This window comes from Limanda limanda, chromosome 4, assembly GCF_963576545.1.
Source record: "Limanda limanda chromosome 4, fLimLim1.1, whole genome shotgun sequence".
Lineage (NCBI taxonomy): Eukaryota > Metazoa > Chordata > Actinopteri > Pleuronectiformes > Pleuronectidae > Limanda > Limanda limanda.
In genome coordinates this window covers 9,116,876-9,143,397 of record NC_083639.1, presented here as the reverse complement: position 1 = coordinate 9,143,397, position 26,522 = coordinate 9,116,876, and the positions used below count along the sequence as shown (strand labels likewise).

The window sequence follows — 26,522 nt, the reverse complement described above, 5'->3', positions numbered from 1 at the left end:
CTTTCAAAACCAGAGTTACAACGTACTTCTCAAAATAAGAAAAAGGTCGCAAAGTTAGCAGGACATAGAGAAGGCAAATCATACTCAGCAATGCATTTAAACAAATCAGATAAAAGCAAAACAAAAAAATCTAAATCTATAGAGGTCAGTTTTCACAGGTTCTTCTGATCTGATGTTGAGGGGGAGTTTGTTCCCCAGCGTAGGAGCAGAAACAATAAAAGCATGATCCCCATATGTTTTAAGCCTGGATTGTCGAACTTCTAGCAACATTTGATTCTCTCATAGAATGGTAAAGGGGTTAAAAGTTCTGAAATATAAATCAAGGCCAGACCATTCCAGTTCTCTAGGTCGAGACGTCTTGCTGCTGAATTTGGTAACAGGTGTAGAAAAACAACTCTTGCTTCATTTAGGTGAATAATGAAATGCAGTAGTGGGTACTCATTGTGATGCAGCTAGTCATGTCAGTGAAATGACGTATATCTGAGCCCATTCTTAAATTTCAACAGCAGTTTATTAAAGGGAATTGTGCACAAAAAATTTAACAGCATGTATCGTGTCAAACTTAAACACAGGTACTATGATGAAAATACAGGCTTACAGCTAATATACCATTCAGAGAATTAGAACTCGTGTGCACATCAATACCTGTCAAATCACAGCGACCATGTTTATTGATTCAAAAGTCAGCTGTCTGCTACAGAAACAACACGTTCTATGTGTCTGTCTGTATTTTGAGTTATCATCCAAATGACTTCAAAGTTGGTGGCTGTGTTGCTGAGGATCCCATGAATTGCAATTTGTAGAGCTTTTCTCTGATGAAGAAACACCACCGATTCCTTCTTTAATTCTACACAGATGACAAATGACTGGGCAGGATTTGGGTCAGGTTCTCGACAACTATTCATCCAAAACACTTTGTATTCAATGCTGCACTTCCCAAGATCGCACGAAACACACGCGCCGACTTTAACGTCGACCATATCAGCAGTTGTAGAGAAAGAAAAAGAATGGACAGAATTATAAAAACTGAGATTTCTCCAAGTGCTAGTCGGAGGATTGAGACACAATCAAAACATCAGATTCTAGCTTTTACAGGCAGTGCACTATAAAATAAATGTAAAGCATACATTAGAACACCATAATGTAAAATGCTGCAAACTAAAATTGCCTAAACTGATCTTACAGTTCTGCATATCAAAGAATGTGAAAAACTCTCAAACACTGCTCATTTAAAAACACTGAACTGAAAGGAGTATGTTTTGCTGCATAGCTATTACTGTATATTGCAGAATACCAACCATTACCGCACCTGGGGGCAAGAAACACATTTGTACATGTGAGTATAAATTATTAAGTGAGTCAGTAGCAAGGCACTGTCAAATGACCAGTAACCATGGTTACGGCACTCATCTTGCCGACAATGACGTCCTCACTAAGAGTCTAAGTGTCTAATGCCCTTAAAGCTGCTGTAGTGCAAAAATGAGGGAACTTCCTAGTTGCACACAGAGGGAGACTATTCAATGAACGGCAGTGAGTGACAAAAATGTACGTATTAACTCAGAAAATATGAAATTACTGCAAAAGGAAATACAGGAATAAGCTGTGACAGTTTAATGTAAAAAGATTCTGAACGTGGAGTAACACCTTAACAAGATAAGGTGCTGAGCACTTGGCAGGGACAGAAACACTGTCAACTGTTCAGTGTAAAAATACAGCATGTTGAATAGTGTTGAAGAGCTTCATATTCAGAAAGATCTACTACCAGCACATATATACTCTGAATTAAAAAAAACGTATCACTGAGTTAAAGAATTTGAACACTAATTAAAAACAAATATTTGAATATGTGATTATAGATAAGTAGATGTGGTATGCTGACGTTTTTAACAAGCTCCACGAAACAGAGCTTAAGCCTCTAAAAAAATGCAAATATTCAGGAAACAAAATTAGGTAGCATTAGAATTATAAGCGTAGCTATAATAATGGTGCAACAGAGGAAGATAACGTAGAAGTAAAGTTAACGCATCTTTCAAGACAAACAAATGTGTTGACTACAAAGCTCGTCCATGTCTAGTCACAGGGCTTGTCAGGATTTAAGTTAACTTTACAGTTGATCAAATCTTCAATAGAAAACAGACATCCTTCTAGTTCAGAGGTTCCCAAACTTCTCAGCCTACATCCCCCCAAATAACCGAGCCACTGAAGTGTGACCCACCGATATTATAAAGGCTATTTATTTGAGAAAGTTCATAGATAATGTCACCTTTATGAACATGTGATGTTTCTTGCAGTGCATTAAATTAACCTGCTGCAAGTGATGCTGCCACAAGGGGTCCCAGTGAGACAAAGAAAATCAGAAGGTACGTTTTAGCTTTTGGAACAATTATGGAGAAAATAGCATACTGAGAATTGTTTTTATGTTGTATTGTATTTCTGGAAATCATCTCAAAACACTCCTTCTTTGTCTCACTAGCCCCCAGGAGTTCCTGACACCAAGTTTGGGAACCACTGCTCTAGCTCTAGGATCAGAGTCCTGTGACAAATCTTACAACAAAATCAGTGTTGCATTTCAGCAAATACCATTGTTTGAGTGGGTCATCAAACACTGTAACACATACAGTAAATAGACCTACTGTATGCAACACTGCTCAACGTGCATTACACAGCATATACAAAGCTGGAATAGTCAACTTACTCTCGACAGGTAAAATTCACAGATGACATAGTTTATAGAGTATCAAAATATCTAAACTTAGTTTAAACCTTTACTCTAAATAGTAATTCTATGAGAATGACAGTGGGATTAGAGTCAGTGAGACAGTGCAGACGTGATAAAAATATATTTACAGATAATTTGAGATATTTGAATACCCTGAGGTGCAGATTACTTTTCTAACCAGATACTAAAACCTCAAAAAATGGAAACATCTTTTCAAGAAAATAAAAGCCAAGCTCTCCTCTTATGTTTGCTATAGTCAAAAAGTGCAGAAGTTCTTATTTTCCCACATCCCGTTTTCTGCATCTTGTGGATGGAATGTATCATGTAAATATGTGCATATACGTCAACTATAGAAAGAAAACTTTAAAGCTGCAATTAGCGATTTTGCAAAACGAGACTCACAGATGCACAGCATTGATTTACAATCAGCTTATCACGTAGCTATGGCTCATTTGTAAGCAAACATTTTCCTACTAGCAGACACAGTGACGTCAACATAATCTTATTTCCGGACACCTGATCCATTTAAGTCCAGTTTTCCCAGGACTTTTAGCACTGACAGGATCCAACAACACAAGAGCAAAACATTTGACTTTGTTCATGAGGTGTTAACACTGGCTCACTGTGGTTTTGTACTAGATTGTCTAAGTTTCTTATCTTGAAATGCCTCCCAATGTTTTCGTACAGGACGTTGATAAAGAGCCAAAACAATTAGCTAAAAGTGTCTTAAAAAGCTTTGAGGGTGTGAGCCTTTAGTATTATGTGAAGGAATCGTTGCTTCTATCAAAAATGTCACTTGATGAGGGTTGAACCGTTTCCATAAAAGACCATTAACATTTCACAGCTGAAATCCTTCTCTGTCATTTGGCACAAGATATTGATCAGTATATATCTGAACTCCAAATATCCTGGGAGTCATCAATGGAAACAGATGTATTAAAAACAGCAGATATTAGGGCTGTAGTTGGGTGCCATCGTCTGTAGGAAGCTGCAGGTGAAGTTAAATTCTACTGTGATCAGTGGACTACATCTAAATATAAGCTGTGCATCCTGTGATCAGTATAAAATACAATACACATAAATGTTTTTTTTTAATTCTTAGGGATAGATTATGACCGGTACTGTCCACATTCATCTGTGCTGGTGGTTCCTCTGCAGACTAATACCTGTGAACAACAAACAGGGGGTGATTTGACGGTCCGAGCCTATATTCAGCTTTGGCAGATGGCATGTAATCATATGGATACACAGCCAAGCATGCACACACACCAATTAATATAGGTAAACCTATGATACTGTTCTAAGATACAGTATATGCTTTGTTGAGATTTCAACTCTAATCATTTGTGGTGCACATCTTTAAATTTGAAATGTGATTGATAATAATAATACAGTAGTTATTTAACCATCAAAAAAGCTCTAGAATATTGAAAACAGGTCAACCTGTACCTGTAGTAGTTGGGTTTAAAAGGGCCGTTCTTGTTGAGGCCCAGGTATTTTGCCTGGTCATCAGAAAGCTCTGTCAGGTGAGCATCGAACGTCGTCAGGTGGAGACTGGCCACATATTCATCTGAAATTACATAGATATGGTTTGATAAGCAAGAGACACATACTCAAGAAATCAACTTCTGGTCGGTAGAATCACCCCTTGACAGTTGGACAGTTACAGCCACACCATCACCAGAGGGCAGGAGTAAGTAAATAGGGAGAATTTGCACTTTTTTAATCCCATGTCTTAAACTTGTACCACTACCATGAAGGGCAACTCAGGAAGATATTAATATGTCAGTGCTGCAGCAATGAAAAATGTTGCTCATTGGACCTTGAATTATTTAAGGGCTCTGAGCAATGGAATGTAATTAAGCCTTTTTTATCATGTATCCCAATGTTGTTAATTTATTCACGGTTAAATGCACCATATATATTGGGGGGGGGGGGGGGGGGGGGGACTGTATAGTATTTTTAATTCAAAATCTCTGTCTTTCCTCTTCCTGTTTCAACATTTTGATGACTCATCCAGCAGTCAGAGGCGTTTACTAATTTAACATCCAATGATAATGCTTTCTTGAATTATAGCCACACAGGGACTTACATAGGTAAAATCCGCAGGATTAGGTGGTGGTGGTTTATCTGCAATATCATTTTCCATATTAAGCTGGAAGTTACTTTGCTGCAGAGTGTCATACAAATTCTACCTCAAACTCCTATTAGCCTCCTGTCAACGTCGACAAATACCCAAGACATTTAACTCCACAACTCGGACCGTTTCCCGGGGTCTGGATACACTACAGGTTATAGTTAGTTATCTATATCCTTACCCATCTTCTTTGGAAGCAAGTAAACATCCTGCTTGTATCGTCCCTCAGGAGCATTGTACAACTCTATAAGTGCCAGAGCCTGAAAACAAACAAGCATTAATGAAACTGTGAACCTCTGTTTACAGAGCAATGAAGGACAGAAGCACATGTACTGTACAAGCTGACGTGCTATTATCTCCTCTACATGCAGGGCTCTGCTTTGTTACTGAAACAAACTCAGCTCAGATACATTCTGTTCTACTCGTGTGTTTTATTATTACTGATGACATTTCCAGGTCAGGGTATGAGCTTCACTGCAGGGATGGCCAAAGGAAAAAGCAAATGATAATCCCTGTTTACTTCGCTATCTGCAGTGAACTTACAGTAACCACTCTGTCCCTTGCTGCTATAATTAACATTGATCAACCCGTTACCTGAGTGGTGGCTGTGATGGACAAGACAAAGGTGGGGACAGTGGAGCAGCTGAGGTTAAGCAGACGTCCCTGTGGAAGAAAACATGTTGTCAAGAACATAAAAAAACAAAGCGTGATTCTGATGAACAACATGTCTCCACTTCCTCCCACTAACTCTGCTGTCCTGCACATTTGGAGCCCAAGTCTTCGCAGTGGTGATCATTGTGTGAAGCGTCGGTAGTGAAGTCTCTCTGACACACACGCTCAACAGAACACAAGTCAGTGGAAGCTGTCAATCAGGATGTTTCAACCCAGTTTATGTAACAAAATTGAAACATAAAACTAAACTTATTAGAAAAATAACACTAAGAAATATATAAAATGGCGGAAATATTTTTGAGAAAAAGGTATTTGACGAGAATATTTTGTTTGGACCACGTCCCATCCATTAACATGGAGGAGGTATGATTTAGGACCTGCTCTGTCACCTAGTGTCGATAAAGATGCTTTGGCTTAATTTTTGTGGAGCCGACATGTCGTCCATCTTTAGTTTACCTTAAACTGCCTGCTGCTCAGCTCTTCCCAAGCCAGAATTCAAGACTAGTCATTTTCTATAAATAGACCAAGTTTTACCAAATAATCTGTAACTCATAAAATGAGGTTAAGGTGGTATTATTATGGAGTGGCGTTAACAATCAATTATATCCGGTTTACATTATCCACTGCCTGAGAGCAAATCATTTACATGATCTGTCTGTAATACATTTGATTGCAAGCTAGATAGACGTACTCACCTCGGCTAGAAGTATAACTCTCTTCCCATCAGGCCAGATGACGTGGTCCACCTGAGAGCGCACTCTCTCCCAGGTCAGCTCAGGGGTCCGGAGACTTGCCTGGAAGAGACGAGGGAATCAGTCTCCATCGTGTGTTTTATAATTGTCAACACAATGTGACTGATGGCACTTTGTCTTTGATGGATTGTTTCCATTACAAACACTGACGTACCACATCAATCTCAGTGTTGGAGTGTCCCATGTTGCAGACAATGGAGCCATTTTTCATTCGGTCCAGCTGGTCTCTGGTCACCACATTCTTGTTCCCTACAATTGGTCAAAATCATTCACCTACTTTCAGAGTATATCATCTACCACTAAGGACACAATTAGCAAAAAGCCCTCAGAAATAATGCAAAGCACAGTGAAATACAGGATATTGTACATCCCACTGAGAAGTGACATCAACACGGCTTAAAGAAAAGTTACCAGTGCATGTGATGACGACATCAACCTGGCGAATGACCTCGTTCAGCTTGACCACCCTGAATCCATCCATGCTGTTCACACACGAGAGAAAAGAGAGGTTCAACATTTAGTCTCAGTGAGCGATCGATTATTTATTGACAAGCAACTAAACCCAATGGGCTACTTTGTGTTACTAAGTTATCTGCCAATATTTTCTCAGATAATTAGCAAACAAATCGCTTCTAGCAAGCTTCAGCGGCTATACAGTACATCCTGCCTCCCCTCCTCCTACAGTATGTGTCAATGTATTCAGGATAGAGATCATCCCAGTTGTTGTTTTCCTCACCAGGCCTGCAGGGCACAGATGGGATCGATCTCTGTAATAGAGACGATGGATCCCAGAGCTTTCAGAGCAGCACAACAACCTTTTCCAACCTGCAAAAACATAATAATACACTGAGTGTCTCACAACATTTACATATTCAGACAAACCCAATCTTGATAAGGAAATTATTTATATGTAAAGTAAACCGCCTTTATACAAACCCATAAAGGCTCTGGCTATTGATGATAAACACATGAATGTCAGTGACAGGCAGATTCATTAACATCTCCTGAAGTCATCAGTCAGACGTAGATACAATCAGTGGTCTGTAAATCTAAACCGATGAAATGTGATGACAGCGTTCTCTGCCATGAGTCAATTGGCTGTTTAGTGAGTTGTTCGCACTGCAATGTATCATCAGGAGTGTTTTCACAGATATGTGTTCAAAGGTAGTTTATGTTAACGTTTCTCACCTCTCCATACCCAAGAACGACCACCTGTTTGCCTCCGAACATCACGTCTGTGGTTCTCTTCAAGCTGCAGAGGGTTGAGACAAATTAGCACATTTTGTAGAAGTGAAAGATAGATAGATAGATAGATAGATAGAGTACTTTATTCATCCCCGAAGGGAAATTAAGTTGTCATAGCAGCCGGTATATTTGAATACAATAAAATACAACACAATACAATAGAATAAAATTAAAAATATTGAGGTAGAAAGAATAAAAAACAGAAGCACAAGATAAAATACAATAAAATAGGTAGATAAGGTGCAGTGTCAAGATGATGGTAATACTGATGATATGATGGTAATGGTATTGTTAGAATACAATAAAATAGGTAGATAAGGTGCATTGGCAAGATGATGGTAAAAAGTACTGATGATATGATGGTAATGGTATTGTTAGACAGTATATAAGAATAGTACAGTATATATAGTATATAATATAACATAATATATATTTATATATGATAGTATATATGATAGTAATATGACCTCATATTCCACTTCATATGGGTCAAAAGCTTGCATATTTATATGGCTGTTTTCAGGCATGAACTCTGGGAGATGTTTGGACAATGTTTTCTGATTAAGCCTTTCAAATCAGATTTATGTTCTCAAGTTCAGCCTCTTTGGATAATGACATGACATTACCGGGAGTTCACTCATGTCTGAAAGCAGCTTAAGATCAAGCAGTAGAAGGTTATTTGGCTCATTTCATGTCCACTAACATTTTTACACTTCTACATAATATGACAAGTTAAAGTTATAAAATATTTCACTCTTTACAAAAAAGATGATCTGTTTCCTTAAATTTCCAAACTATAATAAACGTCATGATGACATTTAGAGCCATAGCTCACAATGGAACACGTGCTACTAGACAATCAGTGTACCCTGCAGATAATTAATCAAAAGGAGCAGCAGAAAAGAGTCAGGGCTGTAGAAAGCACTGACACAATGCAGACCTGTGGAGACACTGTTAAATAGTACAGACTGTCCGTGTGCTGCATGGTGATAATTAACAGCAGGATAATAGATGCGACAGTAACTCCTTCTCAGACTGTTTCCGTGAGTGTTCTGCAGAGAGGGTTCGCCATGTACAGAGCAGCATCACACAGACAGCTACAATTAAACAAACTATTAAGCTGATGCATGAGTTTGATCTGTATGAACGCAGTGAACAGCAATGAGAGCAATGTTTCATGAGATGACCACGCTCTACTGTTAAACATCGACTGACGTGTCAACACTGTCTCTGTGTATATAACTCTACATAATAAGGAGGAAGTACCTTTGTTCAATGCTATTTCTCTTTAAAACCTTTTTTGTCTATGTAAAGCCGTACAATACACAAACTGTTCTCATGTTTAAATGCAAGTTCTACTCTGTTGTTGTTCAGGTTCCCAACAATCAAATACCTCACCAGGCAAAGGTACTCACCCATCCAGGATGGACTCTCTGCAGCAGTACAGGTTGTCAAACTTCTGCTTTGTCACGGAGTCATTTACATTCATCGCTGGCACACACAGTTTCCCAGCTTTAGACAGCTGATATAACCTAGGGTGAAGAGGGAGGAAACATGTCACTTCATATTTATGCATAGTTAAATATCTACAGGAAATCTGTTACCCATTGAATTACCTGTGAACCCCAGTGACACTCTCCTCTACGATGCCCCTGATCTTCTTGAAAACATTAGGGTATTTCTTGTACATCCAGTGTGTCAAGTCTCCTCCATCATCAAGGATCTAGCGGGTCACAAGAAACAGTTCATATTTTTACTTATGAACATAAGTCAAGAGACAGCACTGTGAGAGAATAATGAATATTACACAGCCTGGCACTGGTACATGTACTGCCGTGTACTGTGAAATATTCAAGTTCATATGGAAATTTGTCAGCATACTCATTAAAGTATTCACAAGTCAGAGTCTATTGCTGCAGAGGAACTCAAGACTGTTGAGTTCCTCCCCCCTCCCACACACACACACACACAGACACTTAGACTAATGAAAAACTTTTACAAACCATGTTAGGTTGCCAACCCTCATTGTTGACACAGCGGTCAATGCACCACCAAAAGTCGTCCTCAGACTCCCCCTTCCAGGCAAACACAGCCACACCTGAGACACAACAGTTGGAAGAAAGAAATCCACTTTAACTTAAAAATGTATATTTTTTCCTCATAGCACAACTTAACATGCAGTAAACTATGCACAGCAATAACTTACTGGCCACATTGGACAGTGGACACATACACGACCATATTAAAATGCATAATTCACTGAGTTGCTCCTAAATCTGTTGTAGCCCGCTCAGCTTGTCAGATCACTTAAGATCTACAGTGGGTATTTAGCACATACTTAAACTGTCACATAGCAACCACAGGAAAAAGCTGTAGTGGTGCTGTTCTTTCACTAAATGGTCAATCTTATGTTATCCCATTATCTGTGCAGGGCTGATTTTTCAAGAGTTTATTAAACATTTCCAAACGGTATCCCTGGAAACAAGCTGCTCACATGTGATTTGTGAAAAACAAATAACACCACCTACTTATAAGATGGGCTCTCACAAACATATTTTGTTTTTTATCAAGTGCAACTATAATACAGGGGATTTTCAGACTCCAGTGGTAATACATAACAACAATACCAGTTTCCACGACTTCACGGAATTCGATGTAGTTTATGATGTGCCAATATAGGGAATGCAGGTAAAATTAGTGGTGGTTTTTGAGCTCCATAAATAAATGTTCTCTACCATCTGTACTGCTAACCTGTCTCTGACAGAGCAGCAGCCACTTCATTCTGTGTAGAGTAGATGTTGCAGGCGGTCCAGCGGCACTGAGCCCCAAGGGCCACCAGAGTCTCAATCAGCACCTGGAAACACAAAGGTGAAGAGGAAAATGGTCATAAAAAAGCTTTTCACTCATCCTGAATACCAGATATCAATCATTTCTAAATTGTAATATTCAGTAACACAGAATGTTAAAAGGAACCTGGAGTTCTTAAAGATTTAAAGAGATAATATGAGGGTTGGTGTAAAGTTATAAGCTACTTCTGATGTCTGTTCATTAAGTGGTGCAGAAACTGTGTATAAACCTGACCTTAAGTCCTACTCAGATAAAAAGTTTCTATCACATTGCAGAGTGTGAAGATCAGAGAGAACTCTTACTGCAGTCTGGGCAGTGATGTGAGTGCAGCCCACTATTTTGGCACCTGCCAATGGTTTCTCACTCTGTGCTCGCTTCCTGAGAGAGATCAGCGCAGACATATCTGAAAACAAGAGAACATATAAAAAGGGATGAGGAAAGCAGATGACGCACAAGAAACTCACAAGATATTCTTTTCTCCCTCGAGGCAGCTTTATAGACTGAAATCAAATAGAAAGCCGACCAGATTCATAAAATAAAAGTAGATAAAAGCAATCCTGACGAAGATTTATTTTCCTTTTCTTGATCACAACTACATTTCGCATCAGTGTTGTGGTTAACAGGTGCGTGTGAGACTGTGTTGTAACTGCATCTTCTCTGTGTCTCACCTTGCTCTGCAATCTCAATCTCACGTCTGCCGAATTCAGCCTGTTTGATGTTCTTGACACAGAAGTCGCTGTTGCCCTTGGAGTTGACCTGTGTTTTGTCTCGTGGGGACGTCTCATCGTCAGAGCTGTCCGTATACGAAGCAGCTGTGAAGGAAACGCGGTTTTCAAAGGACTCATCACATTCAAAGACACCAACAGATGACCCAACACTATATCAGCACCAGAACAAGTGGAACGACAGTTGATCAAGATCTGCTTCTTACTTTGAGGAACAGAAATGTGGTGACGACAGTATATTGACATATTACATGAAATATGTTAAAGTGAAGGTGGATTTAACTCTGGTGCACATGTGTCCGGCCGTGTCTCCTTCTTACCAGAGCCACAGCTGTCTGTGGAGGACTGAGAGATGGAGCGGGACAGGGAGCGGCGTCCTGCCTTGGTGGGGAACCTGCTGAACTCCTGCTTATCCTCCACAAACTGGATTTGCTAAAACAAATAAAAGGCTTGTTAAAAAACTCAAACTGTTTTTGCCTGTGGTCCAACACTTTGAACAGATTTAGCAGTTAGTGGTTATTTCAAAGTCCCCTACTGAACTGAAGCTTTAGTGTTGTTCCCTCAGTTATAAGTAGCTTTGGATTAACGTGTCTGCCCACTGAGTAAATGTAAATGTCAACACTGTAAATTTACTTCTTTCATACCAGGGTTACACCAAAGTAATTTTAAATGGATACAGACGGTATACGCTATTTAAAAGATTACGGTATGGTTCAGCTGGAGGTTGGGAACTGTGAGCAGTTAGAGAGAAAGAACACTTCAATCATTGTTTTAGCACTAGAATCTAGAACCAGATTGTTTTTAGTTTGGTTTGGTTTGTGTAGATTTGGATGAAGGAAAGTGAACAAAATAAAATGCACTTTCTTTAACATTGTGAGATAGGGCAACAAATTCCCTGGAAATAATTCATGGATATTGATGTGGAAAAAAATCGGGAACATTTAGCGAACTTATATCTATGAGTGTGTGAAACTTGGTGCAGCTGCATATAAGGAGACTATATTGGGATTTGTAGGATGAATGCTTTGCACAAAGAGCCATTCTAGATGCCTCTGCTGCAGTTTCATCTCCTTCTCATCTGCTACTTTTCTGCACCGACTGTGCAACTCCTTCATTCTTGTAAAGGGAAGATAAAGTGTCTGTGTGTAAGAGGAAGTAACTTGAGATTCAGGTGTGTGTACCTGGCTTTATGTCTGCTCAGCTAACTTTTTGTCCAAGTGGGTAAACTAGAAAAAGAGTTGCTGACGGTGTTTTTGCATACGTCCAAGCAACATGAGACAGCTGAGAAAAAATACTCTGGGTGCTGTAACATTATCCTCTCACATATAAGGTGGTGAGTCCAGGTACAATAAAGAGGATGCAGGCAGATCTGTAAACCTCAGAAGTTTCTCAAATGTTTTTCATTTTCTTTACCATGCCCTTTTTTGTCTGAGCAAAAAAAATATCTAGATTTAAAGAATCAGAGCATTTAAAGATTAGTGTAGACCTTAATAATTCACTCTACAATGTAAGTGAGATGTCAATCCTGTCATTAAAGCCGCTCAGGCTCATTCTCCACATTTTTGAAAAGAAGCTGGGTCAGTCTCTACTTTCTAAGTTGACGGCTGGTGCTGAAAACCCTCCACATACCAGTGAAAATAACACAGCAACCAGGGACAATGTGAAGCTGTTTTCCTGAGCTTAAGGTGATAAGACACCACATATTTTCTCCAGGACAAGACAGTGTGGGTTGCAGGGTCCCAACGCCGGACACTCAGGTTTTAGTTATCCAAAACTGCATTTATTCACTGCCAGTGCTTCTTAGACTCCAACGCTGAGGTGTTGTTCTAACCACTGATGAATGGAAGAACTCCTGGTTTTCTTATTCTGTCCCCTGATGTACATCGTTTTATACGGCCGGTGTGGTTGGTTGTAACATTTGTTTTGCATGTTTGTACAATATGTTTTATTCATCTTTTATGTTTAAGGCCACTGGACTGCAAGACAAATAACCTCACTGGGACAAAAATGCCCAATTTAGATTACTTGTTCACACAATCTGAACAGAATATGCACTTCTTAAACAGTGTTGGATAAAACTTAAAAAAATACATATTTGTATCTATTTTCCGTATTTTCTATTTCACTTACTGGTGTTTTAAAGAATATATAGATATAACAAATGTGTTTAAAGGGGAATGAGTGAATTTTTAAATTTTAAATTTTATGTAGAAATACTAAAAAACAGCCTCATCAAACCCATACCTGACTCTGACCTTCCAACTAGTTCCCATATATAATCATTTGCTTACAACTTAAGCGTCAATAACTAAATATTAACTAAAGGACATAACCATTGAATGAACTGAACATGTGTAACATGTGTATAACAAACCACACTGACAGCAAACAGTTCTCTTTCTACGCACACTATGGGCTGGAGCTACCTTTGACCTCACATCGCAGACATGCTGTCACTAATTGTTTTTCCTGCTATTTATTCCAAACATAAAAACTAATGAAGTCGTAGCTCTTTACCATGATGTGATTTGTTTTATTATTTGGAACACGTCTGTTGATGATCTCCCCTTCTGTCAACGCTCCCCCCAAAGTCCAGTGGAACTCTGCTAATTTGTTCCAACAGTACAGCATTACACTGTTTGACCAAAATAAAGTAAAAAGGATCCATATAATGCAAGCTTATGATTGTGGTCACAGTAAGTCCCTCCTACACAGACAATGAGGATGTGAAACACTTGGTCTACAATGAGGCTGCAGGCTGACTAATACGTCTTTGGTAGAGAGGGTCAACAGAATCCTTACACAGCTGAACAATAGGATTGCACAACGTAAAAGAGTGTGTTTACTCAGAAAGGGGTATCCAATTGTCCACACCAGTTTACCTTGCTATCTCAGCCAAAGAATTAAAAGTGCAACTCTTCCTGGTGTGTTGAACAATGAATTGCTCTTTTGTATGTGGTACATGGTAAAGTCTTGTTGTCTTAAGGAGGATGAGGTCAGAGATACAATTCTTAAACCGGGTCAACACGTACAGACTTGATTTGGCAGCACCGGTCAAGAGACACTCCATGCTGGTTTCTCTGTGTTGTGAGAATCATTATTAGACAGTGTATGTCTTTGTCGAGGCAGAGGTCAGAATATAATCCTGAAGGAGGTCGGCACAAAAATATTAACCAAGGTGTTGAAAGATTCCAAATCAACCAAGTATACGTGAATAATAGGAAATATTGTCAGCTGGAGTGATGGTCTTGAGAAAGGAATCAAGACCAGCTCCATTGTATAGATTGAGAGGTGTTGGTTAAAGTGTTGAGCTGAGGTGTAAACTATTGAGAGACAACACAGGCCAGTGTCTCTGCATTGAATAAAACCCTGTCTGTATGTGTATTGCTGTAGCTACACTGTGAATTGTACTTCAAATATAAATTTAAATGGGTTTAAAAAAGGAAGTGAGATTTAAATCTAAGTGTCCTTTGAAGTGTGAATGTATTTGTTTTCATTCTAAACTGCTATAGACCTACGAGTCTGAAATAAAGCTAATTTACCAACTAAGTTAGGCTTTCTTAATTGGGCTTTGGAAGTAACATTTCTTTGACTGAAACGTGTAGAGTTAGAATAACAGGTTGTCATTACTAAATAGTCATCACAATGTACCATTGACTGTTATGTCAGTGTGAGGTACTTTGAATATCATAATATCCGGGAGGGGGGGAGTGACCCTGGTGCACCGGCTGCAGAGTTAAAAGAGGAACACCAGATACATTATAGGTAGTAATGTAGTGCGGAACTTTGCCAGATTACATAACGTCGTCTGATCGGTTTACATGTCCACCCCAGTGCCTTCGAGCAGGGCTCTAGCCGGGGACCCTTACCTTCTTCCCGGGCTTGTGAGTGGGCACGGCGCTGAACGCAGCGGACAGCTCTCCCAGGTTCATCTCGCTGTTCTTGCTCACGGTCATGGCTGAGTACTTCTCCGCCACGTTCTCGCTCTCCTTCACCTCCTTGCTCGCCTGCTTCACCTCCAGCTTCGCCTCCGCGGCCGGCTCCGCCATGCTGCCTGCGTGCGTGTGTGTGTGACCGGGACTAAGAATAACAAACCACCGGCTGACAGTTGGGTTGGAACCGGCTGGAGCTAACCGAAGCTAGCAGGCTGCTCCTCGGTGGGTTCGGCGGAGAGAGGACGAGGGCAGCAGGGTTCAAACGACGATGGAGGACGACACGGAGGAGGATGAACACGGAGTCTGAGTGCGGAGCTGCGTGGAGGCTTCTGCCGGGGAGTTGAAGAATGTCGTGGTTAAGTCTGTGTCGTAGCGTAAAGTCGTCTGGAGCTGTGGCGTGAATCCCCGCGGGCTCAGCTGTCACCGGGCTGCTGAGGTAGTTTGTGGGCGGTGACCGACACACGTAGGGGGGGCGTGGCACCACGGAAGACGTATTCATGTCACGGCAGATGACGTCACTGACAGCGGCGAAAGATTACTACGGACATAAAAGGGACAAACGTATAGAAACAGATATAAATAGACAAAAGGAAAAAAGGCTAGTGCGGTTTTTATTTATTTATACGTACGACATTTTTTCCCTTATATATGGGGGTTCAGGTTTATCGTATTTTGCCATTGCTGCCAAAATGTACACCTTGTTCTTTTCTAAGGCACCGTAACTGGATTCTTCTGATAATTTAACAAATATATACATAACACGCAAACCCCACACCAAAAACCTCCATTTCCTTCGGGATATCAATAAAGTATCTATCTATCTATCTATCTATCTATCTATCTATCTATCTATCTATCTATCTATCTATCTATCTATCTATCTATCTATCTATCTATCTATCTATCTATCTATCTATCTATCTATCTATCTATCTATCTATCTATCTATCTATCTATCTATCTATCTATCTATCTATCTATCTATCTATCTATCTATCTATCTGTCTGTCTGTCTGTCTGTCTGTCTGTCTGTCTGTCTGTCTGTCTGTCTGTCTGTCTGTCTGTCTATCTATCTATCTATCTATCTATCTATCTATCTATCTATCTATCTATCTATCTATCTATCTATCTATCTATCTATCTATCTATCTATCTATCTATCTATCTATCTATCTATCTATCTATCTATCTATCTATCCATCTATAAATACAGTTACATTAGATTTAGCTGACTCTTTTATCCAAAGTGATTTACAATCAGTGCAATCAAGCATGAGAGTAGAAACTCGAGAACAGCAACAGCCGTGTAAGTGCAATTAGTCTTCAAAAAAAGCCCAACTACAAGTGCTCCATGTAAGTGCAATATATAAATGCAACCAATTTTGTAAAATAAAAACCAGAGTTGACGATGGCTATTAGACAGTTTTCTATGACATTTTTTCCCCGGAACACTACATTTTTGCAATTAACATTTACGATACGGTTTCCATATTTATTATTTTTTCTTGTCTGCCAAACAGAATTATTCTTTTTACAGCACCATAACCTGAATGATGACATTTGTTCTGCTAATTTAACAAATTCCCTCTTAGTAACTCCTTTTTCCCACTTTTTCCTGACATGAAGGCCACGCAGAGAAACATTTCCCTTTTCCTGACTCTACGACAGGGCTTTGAATGCCCCGGACTAGCCCCGCCTTCCCGGGAGCAGCCTGCCGCTTGCCTAGCTCAACCTATGTATTTTCTGAACACGCCATTTTCCGTCGACCACAGACGAGTAGCCCACACGGAGGAGCACAGAAAGCCTGAGCTCCACACCATCCGCAATCACGGGTAAAGACTGAACGCATATTTCTTCACAATCCGTCGCTATGAAGCCTTGACCCGCCGCGCTGTGTCGTTCTGACCGGTCCTTTAGGTTTCAGTCGTTGTTCCTCGAATGATGCTGTGTAGGCCCCGGAAAGGCGACAGCCATTTTAGCTACCCTTAGCCAGCTAACATGGTTGGCTCCATGGGGTCGAAATTTAATCTTTAGCCAAATGTGAAACGTGCAATAAAGGTCGCATGTACAAAAACAGCCGCTGACATAAGTTATGTGCTACTTCCACAGACTTTGGAGTCCGAATAATATCCCAAGCTTGGTATTTCTGCTCAGGCTAGCATGAGCTTAGCCTGCTCGTCCGTTAGAAAAGCAGGCCAAGCTCTAACTGGTTGTGAAGAATAGATCGAAAAAGGTAGTTCCTCGGTAAATAGTATGAATGTAAATGTAATGTAAACTTATTAAATGGCACTTTAACTCACAGTCTGCATTTAGTATGTTCAGAAGAAAGTCAATAGAATTCTACGAAAATATTAACAATAGGGTTCCTTTCGCCCCACACGCTTGATTGATTTGTTATTTACGTGCTTAATCATCTTCCATAATACAGAAACGGTTGTATGATGCACAAGCTGCAAAGTCCGGTACTATGTGGACCTGTAGCTGTTCATTGTCTTTGTTCTCTGTCAAGTTTTGCATCAGTTATTCATTTCGTCTTTGTTTTACTTTCCAGATTCCGCCATGCACCGTGACTGTCCGCTGGACTGCAAAGTCTATGTCGGTAATTTGGGCAACAATGGAAACAAGACTGAGCTGGAGAGGTCGTTTGGCTACTATGGGCCTCTCCGGAGTGTTTGGGTGGCCAGGAACCCCCCAGGCTTTGCATTTGTAGAGTTTGAAGATCCTAGAGATGCCACTGATGCAGTGCGTGAGCTGGATGGAAGGTAGGAGCCAATCTCATCTAGGAAAACAATGGTGTGAATAAGAGGAGCAGCTACAATGGTTAATGCTGGTTGGTTGTCTTGCAGGACGTTGTGCGGGTGCCGTGTACGAGTGGAGCTGTCAAATGGTGAGAAACGCAGCCGTACCCGTGGTGCCCCTCCATCGTGGAGCAGACGTCCCAGAGGAGAACGAGATGACCACCGGCGGCGCAGTCCACAACAGAGGCGAAGGTGACCTACATATTTGTTGTTTGTCAGTTTCCACTAGAGACAGCACTTCATATACACATCGACAAATGCTTAATGAGTCCACCCTCTTACCCACAGTACAATTTCCTGGTAATTGTTCACAAATTTCCAGTCTAGGCCTACTATTGTTTGTAATCCTTTCAGATTTTACATTTGTGACTGTTGCAATGTCTAAGGCTTGCAGTTTCATCATCATTTACATTATTTATCATTTAGTGCACGGCGTTAAACAGAAAGACATTCAAAAACCTTCTATTAATTGAGAGATGGGTATATTTCTTTGTCATAGGTTAGGTAGTAAAGTATTTCAATCACAAAGTGCATCTTAAAATCTGTTACCTTCTCTGTGCACTAAGGTAGTTTCTGCAGTTTTGCTGCATTAAATTGGCAAATTGCTTAAATGAAATAGGATTAGAAAATTCAATAATTCCTATGTCAAAAAAAAGTTTAGTCTGTATTGAGTTTTTGGGGTGGGGGGTGCCAAATGTGATGCTTTTATTTCCTTTTGTTTGAGGATGCTCTTTATTTTTCATCTATATTAATAAGAATGAAACCCGTTGCAGAGCCACCACCATGCCTCTTCTCACCACCCTCTGAGTCAATCAACTAGTCCTCTTTCAGCATCATGTGACTGCTGACCATCGTGGCCCAATCAGCCTGGCTGGTGCTGTCCCATGACCCGGGCATGGCCAGTCGTCAGGTTGCACCAGCCCATTGGTTCCTCAGCATGCCGTTTTCAACCTCCTCCTCCTTCAACCTTAACCCAAACGGCAGCGGCCCTCCTCACATTCCCGACCAATCAGCGTATTACGTTTCCAAATGTCTACAACCTACCAGCAGCAGCCTTCGGCTTACCAATTAAAGCAGGAAAAAAGCTACAGCCAGCCCCCATCTGCCTGCCACCTAATCACCTTGCAGCATCTGGCCTATTCAGCCAATTCTACCTACCCGGCCGACAGTCTGCCACCCTATCGTCATATCTAGCTTGTTGAAAACCAAAAATACTAGTAAGTTTTCCTGCTTCATTCAGTACACTGCTGATAAGTTTTTGAAAGTGAAGAGACAGCTGGTTTGTAAAGGTATTTTTTCTTGTAATCTGAATTTGTTAGTTTGTCCACTATTTCTGTAATTCCTTGTTTCAAATGGGAAGGGTCCAACACCAAAAGTTTGGAACTTGACATTACCAGAGATATTCAATTATAAATAATCATCTGGTATGTTTTGGGGCTCTGAGTAGAATTATGAAGTCTCATAAGTCAAAAATCTTCTCAACCCCCCAATGAATATCAGAACATTTGTAATGCTGTGTGGTTGGTTTTAGCAGATCGCACTGGACTTTGAAACTAGCCTCCATTTTCTTATGATCCTTGAACTGCAGTGGACCAGTTGCATACAGATGGTGGCCCCTGTGTGTGTTTTTTGTTTCCACGCAGAGCCAGGCCACAGTGTGGTGTTAACCCTTTTGAAAGGGGCCTATGCTGCTGATAAGCTTACTTATCTTTTTTAAAGGGTCTGAAGCTCAGGTGCCCGACAAACATCCATGTCTACCTATTCGAGTAAAATTCACACTGCTGCCTTTATCTAAAAATCAATATGATACTAAGGGGTAGAAGACAGGTGATTCGTAAGCATCTGCCATCTTTATGTGCTCGGTCCATTGCCAGTGATTTACATTTTCTAATGATATCATTGCTTTTGAGGGGAAAAAAAGTCTAATTTTCATTTTGAGTTTCCAAGATAACAAACAGCTGTGTTGAAGGAGGCCCATATAAGAAAAGGATTAAAATGGCATGGAGCTTTACAAGCTGTTCAGTGCGTCTCTTTGTTTTTAACAGTTTTGTGTTTTTCCTATGCAGATCTCCACGTAGGAGGAGCTTCAGCCGCAGTCGTAGCAGGTACTAAAGCTTTCACATTGTTTTCATTTGATAGACACAAATGAGTTCATCCTCGAAGCTTGATTCTTCTATAAACAGGAACAAGATGTTTTTTGATAATTGGACATCATAAAATGTATCTCTCAAAATAATAATAATAAACATATTCCGAGTATGATTAAATCTATCTTCTGCATCATGGGAAATTCATAAGTTTAGAGATGTTTAGATACCAGCAACGTAGATGCCTCTTACTGTATACTGCCTTAAAAGTCAAGTCAGGCATCTACTAGGGAGCTAATCTATGTACCATTCTTACACCTCATATTTAAAGTGTATTAGTTTCACTTGGATGAAAACTACTAAAACAGCAATTGTGTTTCACAGCTACTGACAAGAACTTGTCTAGGGCGCCGAAGAATAAGTCACTTCTGCAAGTTATCTTTAACCAGAGCTAGCAAAAAAATTATCCATTTGACAATATTTTACATTGTAGAGTCCCACAAGTAAAAAAGTGACTTGACCATGTGCAAGACTGCAGTTTTGAGGAGTGAGATTGTTGTCGCCAAGTTAAAACACTACAGGCCACAATGATGGTAATCATCACTTCTATGTAGGGTTACATAAAACTGTTAAAAAAAGTTGCATACCCTTTTAGTTAGATTTGATCAGTACTCTGTATCTGCAGATTTGTAAAGGACTAGTATCATGAAGGGAAAAATTATATCAGAACATCTCTAATTAAGAATAAATTTAGGATTAAATTGAAATCATGATGTTAAGCTAATGGGATTGTTTATATCTGTCAGGTCTTTCTCCAGAGACAGGAGGAGGGAGAGGTCCCCCTCCAGGGACAGGAACCACAAGCCTTCAAGATCTTTCTCCAGATCACGGAGGTACTTGCATGCTCTTGATATATCTAAAGATAATTCCAGGCCTACATATTTGATTGCATGATGTGAGAATTGTCATAGAACTCATCTAGTTTAACTACTGCACATCCAATGTGGTTTCTAGAGGACACTTCACAACTGATGAGAATGCTCCGCACACATGCACCCTTTGGATGTATTTATTTAAAGCTAATTTGAGTGTATTGCTTAGAATGTTAGTGATAATTTGGTCCGTTCTCTTCCCGGCTTTGACATTTCTTTCCTTCTCCTTCCCTGCAGCCGCTCCAGGTCCAATGATCGGAAATAAAGGAACATGTGAAGGTGTAAAGGGAGCTAAAAATGAACGGTTGTATAGACTATGCCGTTTCTTAATGGACTTCAACTTTGTTCATTTTTGTTGGGTTTTTTAAAAACAATCAAGCATTTTAGTGTCCCTACTGTTTTGCTGTTATTGTGATTTTCAAATACTTTTTAGTGGGCGTGGACGGGAGTGACCCCTCACAGAAATTGTTTGTCTCCTTTGTCCCAAAACAGCTGTACCACCTAGCATTCCACTTCATCAGTAACTCTTGATACCTTTTGGGTTTTTGAATGTACTGTGTAGTTCGACATAGTGTTCGTAGTTCTTCGTTTTCATTGTGTAAACACCAGCATTTTTTTATTTTTTCAAGGAAGGACTGGGACGATGTGTAATTGCGTCCCCGTTTGTTTGTCTCTAAAGCCAATTTATTATCAGCCTGAGACTTTCCTCATACTGAAGGTTTTCATCTGTTAATGGAGATGCAAAATTGTTAACACGTGTCTACTTTTGGTCTATGGTGTTTTTCCATTATTTTATTGTTTCATACTCAGTGAAACAGTCTCAATAAAAACTACTGGTTGTTAAAGATTGCTTTTCCTTTTTAACTCGTATGATTTATATACAAATCTATTGTTTTACTCTGACTTCTATCCAGTTCATTTTCCACCATAGAGCACTCCCATAGCATCAGTTAAGTATCTGCCAAGTACTATCAGTCTAGGTCAGTGTAACTTTAAACTAACAACTTCAATTCATGTTATTGTAATTGCCTGTTGCCATATGTCGGGGTTTGCTGGGTTTCAGTAGTGCTGTTTGCCTCTTTATTTACTAATGTTAACTGAAATTCCATTTGTCTCCTTAGTTCATTGTAAGTCACTTGGAGGGCGAGTTGAGATTTTTCCAGATCTACTGGAATAACTGGTGTTAAAATAGTTGAAATTACTCACTGTGGTGATTATGGTAATTTATTAGAAATCTCAACACCAGGTCTAGTTAACATTAATTTTGTGTTGTACCCAAAATAAAGTTTTTTTTATTCAGACTTTCACATTTCGTAGTCAAGCCTCATTTAAAAATGCCTTTTCGGTGAAATTATAATATCGAAAAATGCAGTCAGTATCCTTGAAACTTTGTGATGATGACTTTGACTTTCATCTGGACTTTGGTCCAGCACACAGAGGCCAAGAAGAGCTAAACAAAATCTTAATACTTGTAATGTAAATAACTTGCATCTTAGTAAAAGTGTGTTACAGTTTTTAGCAATTCAATATACTTACATTATACAGGTAAGGAGGGTGAGGTTGTGTCCCATTGTTAAACATTTTAAGAAAGTGAAGTAGTTATAAGGAGAGAAAACAAAGCTGAGGAGGACTTCATGCCCTCATCTGTCCCTGCAAATTCCTAGTACACCGTGTTCGCTATGAGGTCTCCATGTGGACTGAGACTTTAACCCCTCAGGACAGATAAGAGTTAAGACAGTCAAACAATAGAGTCTTTGTGCTGGTGGTAAAGTCACTAAAAGAATGAAGTGGAGAGTTAGAACATTTTCTACAGATCTGCAGATATTTTGGTTCAACACCTGGAGGTTAATACCATTCATCTATAGTTTTGAACTCTAAATTTTATTGAGACTGACTGAATAAAACTTACAAATATAAACTTGTGGTTTTGAGGTGACTTTTTATAAATGTAGAGCAGCGGATCTGACACTGCTGTTCCTGCCCCGATCCAGCCCACGAGCTGCCTCCGTCCACGTGAACCGGCACAACACGAGAGCGCCAGGCTCAAATCTGCGCGGGTTTTTCTACTAGTATCGCAAACCCCTGTGACGTCATTACAGCGATCAGTCACTGCCGTGTAGGCCCGCCCCTCGCCGTTTTAGACCTACGCATGCGCGAGCTACAAACCCACAGAGTTATATACACACACGCTGGTGGTATTATAGTGCAAAGCTTTAGGAAGCTCTATATCTCCTCTCAGATGTACATGGCTGTTCCCACCTGCAGGTCAAACCACAGCTCTCTAAGTTTATGATTCCATAAGAATACACATACTCAGTATAAAATAATTATTCATATATATATAATTCTAATAATGTTTGCAGCTCTGACAGATTTCGGTTCCCCTGGTTTCCCACATATGTTAAACTATTGGCGCATGCGTATAGGTCTAAATCCATGACTCCATTACTCGTGCAAGTTTCTGGAGCGGGGGGGGGGGATCTCCGGCTCTGCAGGAGGATGTTTCCCATGAGTTACGTCACGGTCTCCCTGGAGACGGACCACACTTTCCAGCAACTCGCGGGAAATCCACCGGGAACCTGTTTTCCTCAGTGTGATGTTCCGTGTGTTGTGTCTGTCGCCCGCGGAGCTCAGGACAACAGAGATGACGAAGCAGGGAAAAATGCAGAGGGGCTTTCCTCTGAACTAATTTTAGATTTCTGCTTACTGTACAATTATCCGTGTTCAATGTTGAAAACTAATTATATTAGTTTATATATATAATATTATATATTCATTAATAAGGTAACGTGTCAACTGCCACAATAAAATCCCTAAAATGCACATTCCAAGACATTTAGTATTATAAACATTAATCTAGTACAAAGCTTTAATACAAATTGATGCTTCTGCTGGTTTTACCTTTCACTCAATCCAAATCTTTTTAGATTTGTAATGTAATGAGTTTGGTCACCTCGTTGAAAAGTGGGCTAATGCGTCAGGAACTTCCTTCCCTGATGTGCCAGATGATTGGATTCTTCCTCGTGAGAAATCTAGCAGCCAAGCAAGGTGACCAGCTTCAATAACAATATGTCCTTTGGACATTTAGCACTGTGTACTGTGACACTTAATACATTGTTCCCCATCCCCCTTGTTCATATAAACAGTCAGGGAAGTGACACATACTGGATGGAATTCTGTTTGTGCTGTAAACTACAGACTTTTGCTGATCAAGTTCACCAGTTGCCAGGGTTACATGATAACATTTCTATTCCTTTACCTACTAAATTCTGTATTGTGAATATGAAAAATTTTTCTTAAGTGATTTTTCTAATTTACACAGATTGTACTGTATGAAGTTGACACAATTACACACAAGCTCTGCCAATACTTTGTTCACAGAGGCATCAGATCACCTGACCTGACCCATGAGGTAAAAAGTCAAGTGTTCAGGTGACAATCAAACCTCATCATTTTGCAAAGAGGAGAACTCTCTTGATAATCCGCTCAATAAATGGTTGACTAAGTGGTGTCTGGTTGTGCCTCCTTTGACACCACCTCTGATATGAAACTTTTCATAATGCACGCAGAATAAAAGCCTGAATAAGAATATGTAAGGGGCTAGCAGATGCTCTGCACTGTGCAGCTGCCCGAGAGCTGACGGATAATAAAGTGTCTACTGAGCTGTATAAAAGTGGAGCTTTTGGCTGTAGTCACACAGCTGCCACTTACAGTAGATGCACTCGTTTTGTTTGAACTTCATTAACTTCACATATCTACCACTGAATACAGTTGTACTGTAGATGTAAACAGCTTTCTAAAGCAGACTTGTGTGTTTCTCTTGTGTTCCGTCAGTAGCTGCTCAACAAAGGACTCACTGTGGCGTCCTATCTGTTGGGCCTTTATACGCGGCGTCCTACAGTTGGGACTTGGCTGTTGTTGTGCTGGGAGCTGGGCTGAAGGGCAGCCTGATGGGGTTGTGAAGCATGAGTTGTCTCTCGGCTCACGTAGCACAGAGATTATCAAACCCTGGCTCCTACGACAAGATGAGCAGGCGGAGCATTGTCAGGAGAACAATATGTGTGAAGGTTCAAGCTTTTTAAGCGGCTTGTTAGAGAAGCTTGTAACAGGCATGTTGAGATTTTAGCATCATTACAAACCCAGAGAGCTGGGTTATTTATACAGGATTATGAGATTAATTATGAGCACTACAGGCTAATTCTCTTGAATCTCTAAATCAAATGGTTCAAATCTGTGGTATTACCATCATATCATGTACACTCAGTATTTTTCCTTCCAAATCAGTGAGTGGAGCTGCGTAACCTCAGCTTGACTAACGTTTTCAAACTTTATTTTAAAGACTCTTACAGTTATTCACTTTTAATTGTGCTTTATCCTTATGCTCTTCTACATTGCTTGGGATTAGGAAATTTAACTACTATTAGTACATAGTTAAAATTGACCACCACCTCCAACTGCTGCATCATTTACCTGCTGGATAAACATGCAGTATTAACAAAGTATTAATAAAGTATATTATAATGATATAGCTCCATGTGAGGGTACAGGATATATAAGCTAAATTTTATAAATTTTTTCTAATAATTTAGTTCCTAAACTTCACTTAATTATGACTTATTTGCTCTATTGATAAAAATATTGCTTATGCTATAAAAACTACTCTGCTGAATGTCTGATTTATAAGTAGTTTTAATGGCTATTGTTTGATTTTAATATTTTCTACGTTATCTTTCTTGCTCTGTTTTGTTCTGTGTTGTTTTACTACCATGTACTTTTTTTTGAAAACGTTAGGTGCTATAAAGATAAAGTCTATCTGTTTGTCTGCATATGGTGCACATATCTCGTGAGCCGCTTATCTAATCAGCTACAGATTTGTAAAGTGTGTTGTAAATTGCGAGAAAGTGCAGTGTCGAGTTAGGTGAAATCTGGAAACGCAATCCGTCCGATATTAATAATAATGTGTCAATTGCTAAATGACCTCTGAAATAGCCAACATGCATTTGATGGAAAAAAAAACAGCGATTCAGTAAATATACAAACCACACACTTATTCGTCATCATTTTGTGAAAAACACTGACTGTAAAATCTGCTCTGCAGATAAACCAGGTAGGATGAACACACTTCACCTCACACCAGACTGTTTATAAAAAGCTCTGCACACAGCATCCAGCAAACAAGCAATGAAAAGTGATGGTATGTTGTACATTACATTACGTTACATTACAATACATTACATTACATTTCTTTTAGCTGACGCTTTTATCCAAAGCGACCTATACAATAAGTGCATTCAACCATGAGCAACAAGAATCAAGAAAGTACAATTTCTTCCAAAAAAAGCTAAACTACAAAGTGCTATAAGTAAGGGCCATTTAAGTGCTGCTAAATTGTTACTTTCAAAATTGTATTCAAGGTATAGTTGGAAGAGTTGTTCATTAATTTGCGGCTGAAAATGTGGAAACTTTCTGCTGCCCTGATGTCCGTGGGGAGCTCATTCCACCATTTAGGAGACAGGAGAGCAAACAGTCGTGATTTTGATGAGTGTTTAGCTCTCAGTGAGGGAGCAACTGCTTGAGGAGGATCAGCTAATGAAGGAATAATTCAGAAGTGGCTCCGGAGCATTAACACTGGAGAAGAGAAGTAGCCTAGTTCAGAACAGGCACTGCAACACT

At 39.8% G+C, this 26,522-nt stretch overlaps 2 protein-coding genes across 2 annotated transcripts; one reads left to right on the top strand and one right to left on the bottom strand.

The window, feature by feature from the left end:
- Nucleotides 1-489: 489 nt before the first annotated feature.
- On the bottom strand, nt 490-15,466 carry LOC132999779 (S-adenosylhomocysteine hydrolase-like protein 1). The gene is made up of 17 exons (XM_061069549.1): nt 14,967-15,466; nt 11,418-11,529; nt 11,041-11,184; nt 10,675-10,775; nt 10,277-10,379; nt 9,529-9,623; nt 9,142-9,248; nt 8,941-9,057; nt 7,469-7,532; nt 7,017-7,105; nt 6,692-6,762; nt 6,435-6,529; nt 6,224-6,322; nt 5,451-5,519; nt 5,038-5,116; nt 4,169-4,289; nt 490-3,885 (listed from the first exon to the last, which is right to left on the bottom strand). The coding sequence occupies exons 1-17, from the start codon at nt 15,144-15,146 to the stop codon at nt 3,879-3,881; spliced, it is 1,653 nt and encodes a 550-aa protein (XP_060925532.1). The 5' UTR covers nt 15,147-15,466; the 3' UTR covers nt 490-3,878.
- A 1,286-nt stretch (nt 15,467-16,752) lies between these two features.
- srsf3b (serine and arginine rich splicing factor 3b) lies at nt 16,753-21,694 on the top strand. Its single transcript, XM_061069450.1, has 6 exons — nt 16,753-16,864; nt 17,584-17,794; nt 17,879-18,022; nt 19,897-19,935; nt 20,724-20,810; nt 21,087-21,694. The coding sequence occupies exons 2-6, from the start codon at nt 17,592-17,594 to the stop codon at nt 21,112-21,114; spliced, it is 501 nt and encodes a 166-aa protein (XP_060925433.1). The 5' UTR covers nt 16,753-16,864; nt 17,584-17,591; the 3' UTR covers nt 21,115-21,694.
- Nucleotides 21,695-26,522: the final 4,828 nt, after the last annotated feature.